This window comes from Limulus polyphemus, unplaced genomic scaffold (assembly GCF_000517525.1).
Source record: "Limulus polyphemus unplaced genomic scaffold, Limulus_polyphemus-2.1.2 Scaffold10607, whole genome shotgun sequence".
Lineage (NCBI taxonomy): Eukaryota > Metazoa > Arthropoda > Merostomata > Xiphosura > Limulidae > Limulus > Limulus polyphemus.
Window position 1 is genome coordinate 6,610 of NW_013676217.1, and position 10,194 is coordinate 16,803.

The following is a 10,194-nucleotide window of genomic DNA, read 5'->3' on the forward strand; positions in this document are numbered from 1 at the left end:
AGCTGGATCTATACTTGAAGAACAACCATAGAATATGTAGATCCAGAATCACAAATATTCATCAGCTCTAGCTGGATCTATACTTGAAGAACAACCATAGAATATGTAGATCCAGAATCACAACTATTCATCAGCTCTAGCTGGATCCATACTTGAAGAACAACCATAGAATATGTAGATCCAGAATCACAACTATTCATCAGCTCTAGCTGGATCCATACTTGAAATTTAACTTAGGAAATTCTGTGAGAAGGTTTAGTCCAAACTCTTAATTCTCTGGGTCATGTGGCAGCGTTACTCATTACCTTGTTAATCATTTAAGTAAAAACAGATGTAACATTTTGGCGCCATCACCAATAGATGGACCTAATAACTTATAGACGACAGTTTATTCAGTTCCCATCGGCCACCGCCCAAGTACCTACCATAACGTATGGTAACCATACAAGTGGTAAAAAACTTTAAAAGTAAACATTGGCGGGTGGAGCTTTTACTTTTGGACAGCTGAGTTGTAGAGCACTGAACCTGTTATCCAGAGGTGCTGAGTTCAAGTCCAGGTCCGTTAGTCTAATTTTACTTATCGGCTTTCTTCGCTTAAAATCTTATGTTAAATATCTTCCTCTCGATATAGGTTTGATAATTAATATTATTGCAGATCACTGGTGCACTGGCGCCATCTTTCTTTCGTTATTGGAAATTAAAATCACATTAAACGAAAGACAATTATTGTACATATTATGATATGTTTTTACGATTGCATCATGTTATGTGCACGGTTTCTTGTCAAAAAAAGATTTGTTGTTTTTTGTTTATTTCTGTAGCTATATTTGAACCCATAAATCAGTGTTCTACTCCAAGAAAAGTGTGTCCTGCTTACACAAGTTGTAAAAAACACAACGGAACCATTGAATTCTCCTGTTTTTGTGAGGAACATTTTAAGAAGATTCATGATTACAAAATAGGAAAGGGAGGAACTGTTGAGTATTGTAACGGTAAGTTTGTTAATTTCTTTGTTATTAAGCACAAAGCTACACAATGGGCTAACAGCGTTCTGCCCACTATGGGTATCGAAACCTGATTTTTTCTAATTTGGGGAAGTAAATATTATAAGATGTATATTTTCATTTGGAGGGGTGACATATGAAGTAATTCATAATTAAATGTATACATATATTATTAGGATTTATTTATTATTATTATTTATTATATATATACATACATACATATTATTTCTGTGTATTTTTCTCTGGTTCAAGAAATAACTAAATTTGCTTAAGAGTTTTGACAGTTAGATATCTCTAACAAACTATAAGGAGAACTTGTACTGGTTTTGAGAGTGGAGTAGGTGAAGATGAAGGACTGAAACATGGTTACAGTGCATTTCTACTAAAACTGTTATTGTTTTACATAATAGAACACATCTCACTAAGTTTATTTGATAACAGTTAATCGAAACATTAAGGTTTTCCTTCTGAGCTAACTATTACTATCAGTGTATGAATATGTTATGTCGCCATTAGTCGACGATCCAGCGTAAAGGCGGAGCCTATTTAGAGTACTATCCCTTTCGCATTGATAAGTTTTCACGTGACATGCATGTAATTAATTCTTCCAATGGGAAGTTGTACGTTGTTACGATTTTTGTCAACAATTTGTCAAGCCAATTCACGGAAATATAAAACTAGTAACGGTAAAAACTGATTTGTACTAATAAACAACACAGACAGATAGACTGATAATCATCAACTTGTCAGTAATATTTAGTATTCTTGACTTCATGTGATCTGAAGTATAAATTCTGTAAACTTATACAATTTTGGGTTTTTCTACGATAGATATACTTCATATGCTTATTTGGATTTGGAAATGAATTCGTATTCCAAATTTTCTTAGCCCAAAAATAAATGAAATAAAAATAAAAAACGACTTATTTTCTGATGCTTAGGTCATCGAATGATCCAATATTTTGAGATGGACCTTCTAATATATACACATTCAAAGCACTGATGCGTCTTCGTGTTCTGTAATTGGCTTTTATTTGATGTGTTTCACACAAACGTCATGATGAATTCCACAGTCACGTCACACGTGTGACTTTAAGTTTTATGGGACAAACATTTTTCAGACAAATTACTTTCTTTGTTTTCCAGATATTGACGAATGTGCCAGCCCCTCCGTCTGTCCGTCATTTACAGAGTGTATGAATACAATTGGTAGCTATTCTTGCCCATGCGTAGAAGGATACAAGCCGAAAAGTACCGACGATGGCCCGAAGGTGACAGGTTGTATAGGTAAGTTTCAAGTGGCCAGAGTTTGTAATTATAGGTCGTATTTTTAAAGTTTAATGTTGAATGAGTTCACGGATTATCTCAGTTATATTTTCCAGAAATTTAATTTATTATTATTTATTTATTTTTCGTGTCCTAAATGGTGTTAATTCCATTTCTCTTGAAAATATCTCGCATATCAAGAAAGTTAGAGATATGACGAGAATGTCAGAAACCCGTGCAACCATAAAGTTTTCGCAAGCTCTATAGTTGGTTTATGATTTAGTTAAATCGCAACTACAATGTTCTACAAAACAACGGCCTATCTTTTAAAAGCACGTAATGAATTTGATTTTGGTTTCAGACCGTTAGAAACCATGCACTGAATTAATCCAATATCATTAAATGTCATATATTGTTTAATACCATATTATCAATTAGGTTATATTGTTTAATACCATATTATCAATTAAGTTATATTGTTTAATCTAATATCATTAAATACCAAATATTGTTTAATCCCATATTATCACTTAAGTTACATTGTTTAATATCATATCATTAAATATTATATATTGTTTAATACCATATCATCACTTAAGTTACATTATTTAATATATTTAATATTTAATATATTTAATATATTATTATTATATAATATATTATATATTGTTTAATACCATATCATCACTTAAGTTACATTATTTAATATCATATCATTAAATATTATATATTGTTTAATCCCATATTATCAAATAACTTACATTGTTCAATTCATTATCATGAAATATCTTATATTGTTTACTACTAGCTTATCAGAAGCCTTACAAGTAATAATAGGTGTTGTTAAAATAAATAAAAAATAGTGTTAACTAAATATGAAATTAATTTGGATGTGTTGTGACGTACATAAGATTGGTGAAAAAAATACATTTCAACAACTTAAGCCAGTCCATAACGTAACAGTTGTAGTCAACCAGTTAGTCTCAGTTTTTCGTATTCCAGCCGAACTGATGAGACCTGGTATTGAGCGAAAGGCCTCGGTGGTTCTTTCACTCAGAAATTCCTATTAATAACAGCTTACTCCTTCGTGGATCATACTTTATTTAATATTTTCAAATTGCTCTTGACTGACAGAAAAATAAATAGTTAGATAGAAAGCACCAGATGATATTATTAACTTAGTAATTGTAAATAGTTAGATAGAAAGCACCAGATGATATTATTAACTTAGTGGTTGTAAATAGTTAGATAGAAAGCACCAGATGATATTATTAATTTAGTAGTTGTAAATAGTTAGATAGAAAGCACCAGATGATATTATTAACTTAGTAATTGTAAATAGTTAGATAGAAAGCACCAGATGATATTATTAATTTAGTAATTGTAAATAGTTAGATAGAAAGCACCAGATGATATTAATAACTTAGTAGTTGTAAGTAGTTAGATAGAAAGCACCAGATGATATTAATAACTTAGCAGTTGATCAAACCTAGAATTCTTAAACCACATAACAACACGTGTAAGTTTAATGTTGAATTCAGTATGGAAAATCTATATTAAGGATGAAATATTTTGTATTTTAACGTCGTATATCTCCAAATGTTTTGATATTCATAAACTACAGAAAGTTTTAAAACTTGGATGGACTTCAACTGTCTGTTGAGTGAAAATATTATGTTTTAAAACATTGATGGACTTCAACTGTCTGTTGAGTGTAAAGATTAGGTTTTAAAACTTTGTTGGACTGCAACTGTCTGTTGAGTGAAAAGATTAGGTTTTAAAACTTTGATGGACTTCAACTGTCTGTTGAGTGAAAGATTAGGTTTAAAACTTTGATGGACTTCAACTGTCTGTTGAGTGAAAAGATTAGGTTTTAAAACTTTGATGGACTTCAACTGTCTGTTGAGTGAAAAGATTAGGTTTTAAAACTTTGATGGACTTCAACTATGTTGAGTGAAAAGATTAGGGTTTAAAACTGTGATGGACTTCAACTGTCTGTTGAGTGTAAAGATTAGGTTTTAAAACTTTGATGAACTGCAACTATCTGTTGAGTGAAAAGATTAGGTTTTAAAACTGTGATGGACTTCAACTGTCTGTTGTCTACTATGTCTACTCCATTTAATGTATTGTTTGCTAGTAAAACATTTCTTTTTTAAATATATTCTATTCAACTCTAACATCTGTTAGACATATTTTGTAGTAGAGATTTGATCTATATAAAAGTGTGGCACAATTTGTTGAAGCGCAGTAAAACATTTGGTGTATGTGTTAGGTGTCTGTTCAGATAGCCCGTGTGGGACAAACGGCGAGTGTGAAGCTACTACATTACATAACTTCTACTGCAAGTGAGTAACAAAGACTTCGTTTGTTTTTTTAAAGTCGTACTGGATTAAGCCAGTCCAAGAGCTGAGATGGACTTTTACAATATTAACACAATCTGAACTTATTTTTTTTTAAATTAAAAAAAGATTCTTCCAAGTAACTAATAAAGGTTTCTTCTTATACATTTGGTTATTTTTGGTATACATATTGAAACCTATAATAAAGTTTAAAAATATATTGTGTTATTCCTGACATATAACATATATATTATCATAAATAATGTCTAGTATTTAAGGGTTGTGGGAGTATTTTGAAAGTTTTGTGTTGTTTTTTTAATCTACATGTTTCAGAACAGCAAGTTAGTCCCGACATTAAGTATTTTTATGACTAACCTAGTTGTTCATATTCTTAGTTTTCGAATTGATTTTATATTATTAACAGAAATTACTATAGATTTTTTTATCTTCTTCGAACGTTTTATTTTGTTTATTCCTCCACCAATATCAAGAAATACTTTTCTCATTTTAACAATAGTTTTGTAATTATTGTACTAAAGATGGGGTAGTTTGGTTTCTAACGCACGTGGTCTCTTTGTTAGGTGTGCCAAGGGCTACACAGGGATCCGCTGTGAGGAAAGAGATACTTTTCTGTCAGGTATGTTAATTACTTACTAAGTTGTAGCACGGCTTCAGTAAATCATAGTTTAGTAAACGTATCAACTATCTGATGGCTCAGCTGTAGAACTGAGGCCTTATAACTCTAAAAGTCGCGTTTCGATATCCTCGGTGAGCAGAGCACAGATAGCCCAACGTGTATATTTATGTTTATCAACAAAAAATATCGACCTGGTGTATAGTCGAACTCATTAACTAGTTTAGTTTTCTCTTTATTTTTCTCAAGCTCTGAGTCGCAGGTTCGAATCCCGTCAACTAGCATGCTTGCGCTTTCAGGCATTTAGGCGTTATAATGGGATAGTCAGTTTCACCATTCGTTGATAAAGAGTAGTCCAAGAGGCGGCGGTGTGTGATGCTTCCTTCTAGAGTATCATCTCAAACTTAGGAGCTATTGCAGAGAGAGAGAATTCGATAGCTTAGTGCGAAATTTGGCAAAACAAGTATAAATATTTTTACTTTTTAAGTAACATTATTAACATCATCTACTGTATTTTATAGCTTCAAAATGTTCATCTTGGAAAAAAAACACATTTTTGACACTACAATTTCATAAGTTTATAAAATTATTTCACAATTAAACTATTCATTTGTTTTGTTACTTTATTGCCTATTCTTTCTGTAACGTGTTGTTCTTTTATAATTGGTTAAAAATTAAAACCTGAAATGTGATTATTCTCAGTCTTTAACTGCAATGTCAACAAATAAATTTCATATGTTACGAACAAAATATAGTACTTATCCTCCTCTGTCTGGTTACATTTATATGTCTTTTTTTCTTTTCTCATTGTAGCTGCTATGAAAAATACAGCAATAGTTGGGACTGCTCTTGGAAGTGTAATTCTATTGTTTATTATTGGCACAGCGCTTGTAATTTTCAGGTAGGTCAAGAGACAAACATAAACTAATGTAGATAACCAGCTAAAGAAAAAACTTGTAAGCTAATGTAGATAACCAGCCAATGAAAAAGCTTATAAACTAATGTAGATAACCAGCCAATGAAAAAGCTTATAAACTAATGTAGATAACCAGCCAATGAAAAAGCTTATAAACTAATGTAGATAACCAGCCAATGAAAAAGCTTATAAACTAATGTAGATAACCAGCTAATGAAAAAACTTATAAACTAATGTAGATAATCAGCCAATGAAAAAGCTTATAAACTATCCCCTTCTGAGTTTTTCTCGTTTGTACTTGTCACCCATTAAAAAGGTATATCTGATTCAAACTTATAATATCGAATATTTTTGTAAGAATAAATTTTACTAAACGATTTTAAGTCATATGATAGAAAGATTTTATACTTCATAACGGGTTTTTAACTAAGTTCATTCACATTGGTGTATGTTCTGTTCTTTAGTCCGTGTGGTCAGGCTCATAACGGGTTTTTAACTAAGTTCATTCACATTGGTGTCTTCACTATGTTCTGTTCTTTAGTCCGTGTGGTCAGGCTCATAACGGGTTTTTAACTAAGTTCATTCACATTGGTGTCTTCACTATGTTCTGTTCTTTAGTCCGTGTGGTCAGGCTCATAACGGGTTTTTAACTTAGTTCATTCACATTGGTGTCTTCACTATGTTTTGTTCTACCAAGCTCTGATTGGTCCGTGTGGTATACGAAACTAACACCAATATCTGTAAGAAAAACGTTTCCCATTTGCTTGACATTTTGATTAGATCACTTACGATTATTTTAGCTATAACGACGAGGCCAATCAGTGTTATTCAACTTAAAGAAGTGTTTCAGCGGTTTAGGGATGTGAAAATTCAGACAGATCGTGATCTTCAACCTTGAAAGAGGTATGTAGTTACACAACTGTACGGTAAAATGGGCGTGTCATGAACTTTTCTGTATTTGAATCAGTCGTCACATCTGTATCTCTAATCAGATTATATTTTGTTTGTGTTCCCCAGGTTAAAAAAAAGAAACCGGAACGAGCAGCGATAGGAAAGACAATCTATTAAGGTAAGCACATAACTGATAAACTAGACTTCGTGTTTGGGGTTTTTAATCACGATCCCCCAGAGTCACTATTTTAACTAATAAAGCTGATTTAGTTTCTCAACATGTCAAAAATTACACGCTCAGTATATTCTGAAAATAAATAACTGTATAAGAGAAAGCAATGATAAGTACAGGCGGTGAAACTAGGGAACAATGGGGGGTACGTGTCCCCATGAAACGTTTTGTGTATAATTATCAGGAAAAGCTGCTGATTTAACTTTGAATTCAATGGTCACAATTAACATAGTAAATACCCCCCCCCCAAAAAAAAAACCAAAAGTCCTTTCACCACCTATGTTTAGTAAGAAGTTCTCTGGCTTTTTTTAAGTTACTTGTTCTAGCATTACAAGTTTTATTTTAACCCTTTAAAAGAAACATAAACGAGATAAAATTAACAAAATTTCTATAAAAAAAAAGCTATTTTCACATTGGTTCTAAAACTTGTTTTGAATATAATACAGTGTTACACCTTGTGACGTTTGAATAATGTGTTTTACTCAAACCAAATTACTAAGACCTTGGTATATATTCAAAGAAAAAATGTAGTCTTATGATTGCTTGTTTAACCCTACAAGGAAAGCATAAAATAGATTGGCAAATAAATATAGTTTTATCAGATAAAGAAGTTTACTACAAGTTTTAGTACAAAAGTGGTCAGTTTGATAAGTAAATGTGGTTTTATCACACAGACAAGTTTACAACTAGACAGTCAGGTTGACAAGTAAATTTGGTTATATCAAACAGATAAGTTTACCACAGACAGACAGGTTGGTAAATAAATGTGGTTTTATCACCCTGACAAGTTTACCACAGACAGTCAGGTTGGTAAATAAATGTGATTTTATCACACAGATAAGTTTACCACAGACAGGTTGGTAAGTAAATGTGGTTTTATCACACAGATACGTTTACCACAGACAGTCAGGTTGGTAAATAAATGTGGTTTTATCATCCAGACAATTTTACAGCTAGACAGTGAGGTTGGTAAATAAACGTGGTTTTATCACCCAGACAATTTTACAACTAGACAGTGAGGTTGGTAAATAAATGTGGTTTTATCACAAAGATAAGTTTACCATAGACAGGTTGGTAAATAAATGTGGTTTTATCACCCAGACAATTTTACAACTAGACAGTGAGGTTGGTAAATAAATGTGGTTTTATCACAAAGATAAGTTTACCACAGACAGACAGGTTGGTAAATAAATGTGGTTTTATCACCCAGACAATTTTACAACTAGACAGTGATGAATTCAAATTCGATGACGAGGAACCCACTTTGAGACTAATAATGGCTGGAGACGGCTTGAATGGGCCGTCATCAGGTACCAAAACAGGTACAAAACCTTGTCGAAACGTTGTACATTTGCTGTTATGTTAAACTTATATTAAAGTTTTTCTTTATTACCCATTCAAGCCGTCTCCAGCCATAACTAGACAGTGAGTTTGGTAAATAAATGTGGTTTTATTACCCAGACAATTTTACAACTAGATGGTGAGGTTGGTAAATAAATGTAGTTTTATCATACAGATAAGTTTACAACAGACAGGTTGGTAAATAAATGTGGTTTTATCATACGGATAAGTTTACCACAGACAGTCAGGTTAATAAGTAAATGTGGTTTCATCACCCAGACAAGTTTACCACAGACAGTGAGGTTGGTAAATAAATGTGGTTTTATCACCCAGACAAGTTTACCACAGACACTCAGGTTAATAAGTAAATGTGGTTTTATCACCCAGATAAGTTTACCACAGACAGTGAGGTTGGTAAATAAATGTGGTTTTATCACAAAGATAAGTTTACCACAGACAGTGAGGTTGATAAATAAATGTGGTTTTATCACTCAGACAATTTTACAACTAGACAGTGAGGTTGGTAAATAAACGTGGTTTTATCACCCAGACAAGTTTACCACAGACAGTGAGGTTGGTAAGTAAATGTGGTTTTATCACACAGATAAGTTTACCACAGACAGTCAGGTTGACAGTTAGATAGGTCTTAGTTATTTAATTCTTAATTTAAGTGCAATAATTAGTGTTTTGTAATTTTTTTTATTTTAAGCCTAATGGTGTAATACATAATTCTTTGTTCCTCAGTTACTGTATGTTTATGGTCCAAATGTTTCCTGGATGTTGTGTTATTTCTGATCAATTTGCAGAAAATACATTAATCCAAATAGAAGAAAGAAAACAGAAGAATATTTATTTGTATAGCACGAAAACATTTCATATTTATACAAGATATGTTCATGATGTTTTACCCTAATTAAAAAACAACCATGTTTAGTGTAGTAAATGTAAGACGTACATTATTGTTTATGTATCATTCCACTGTTCGTCAAATGTTAAGATAACTTTTTTGTATTATCTCATCTTTTTCTTTTTTTCTATTTTTCCTCAAGGTGGTTCAGGGGTAAATCTGTGGAGTTATAACGCTAACAATCAGGTTTTGATACTTGCAGTGAGCCGAGCACAAATAACACGTCGTGTAGCTTCGCGCTTCACAACAAACAAACAATTTTTTTTTAACCTTCCGTCCCTGTGATAATAGATAAAAATGACAACTGTTGACTGAAGATTAAGAAGTGGATAGATACATGTGATTGTGGTAAATTACCATTTTTCCATTTATCATTCCTAAATATATTCTATCTATTCCTTTTCATGAAATATTAGTGTATTATTTACAATTTTAAAAATTGATATCGTTCTTCATAATCCTGATACGTTTGTATAAACATCTGTTTTATTTTCTTGAACATTTACGTGCAATAAAATGTTTGAAAGTTTTTTCGTTGTTGTAATGTTTACTCTCCTTACATTCTTAGCAACTGTTTATTAAAACTAAATACCACCAGTAAACATGGTAACAAAGATATTTCTTACATTCTTAGCAACTGTTTATTAAAACTAAATAGGGAGAG

At 31.9% G+C, this 10,194-nt stretch overlaps 1 protein-coding gene across 1 annotated transcript in view; it reads left to right on the forward strand.

The window, feature by feature from the left end:
- The window catches only part of LOC111083668 (latent-transforming growth factor beta-binding protein 1-like), a gene marked incomplete at its 5' end in the record, with an annotated part of 16,324 nt that extends 6,265 nt beyond the window's left edge, over window positions 1-10,059 (forward strand). The window contains 7 exons of the mRNA XM_022380316.1: window positions 822-992; window positions 2,151-2,291; window positions 4,543-4,615; window positions 5,191-5,246; window positions 6,057-6,144; window positions 7,177-7,228; window positions 9,673-10,059. Of these exons, the coding sequence (XP_022236024.1) occupies window positions 822-992; window positions 2,151-2,291; window positions 4,543-4,615; window positions 5,191-5,246; window positions 6,057-6,144; window positions 7,177-7,210 (563 nt within the window). The remainder of the gene's footprint in view (window positions 1-821; window positions 993-2,150; window positions 2,292-4,542; window positions 4,616-5,190; window positions 5,247-6,056; window positions 6,145-7,176; window positions 7,229-9,672) is intronic.
- Between the last annotated feature and the right edge of the window lie 135 nt (window positions 10,060-10,194).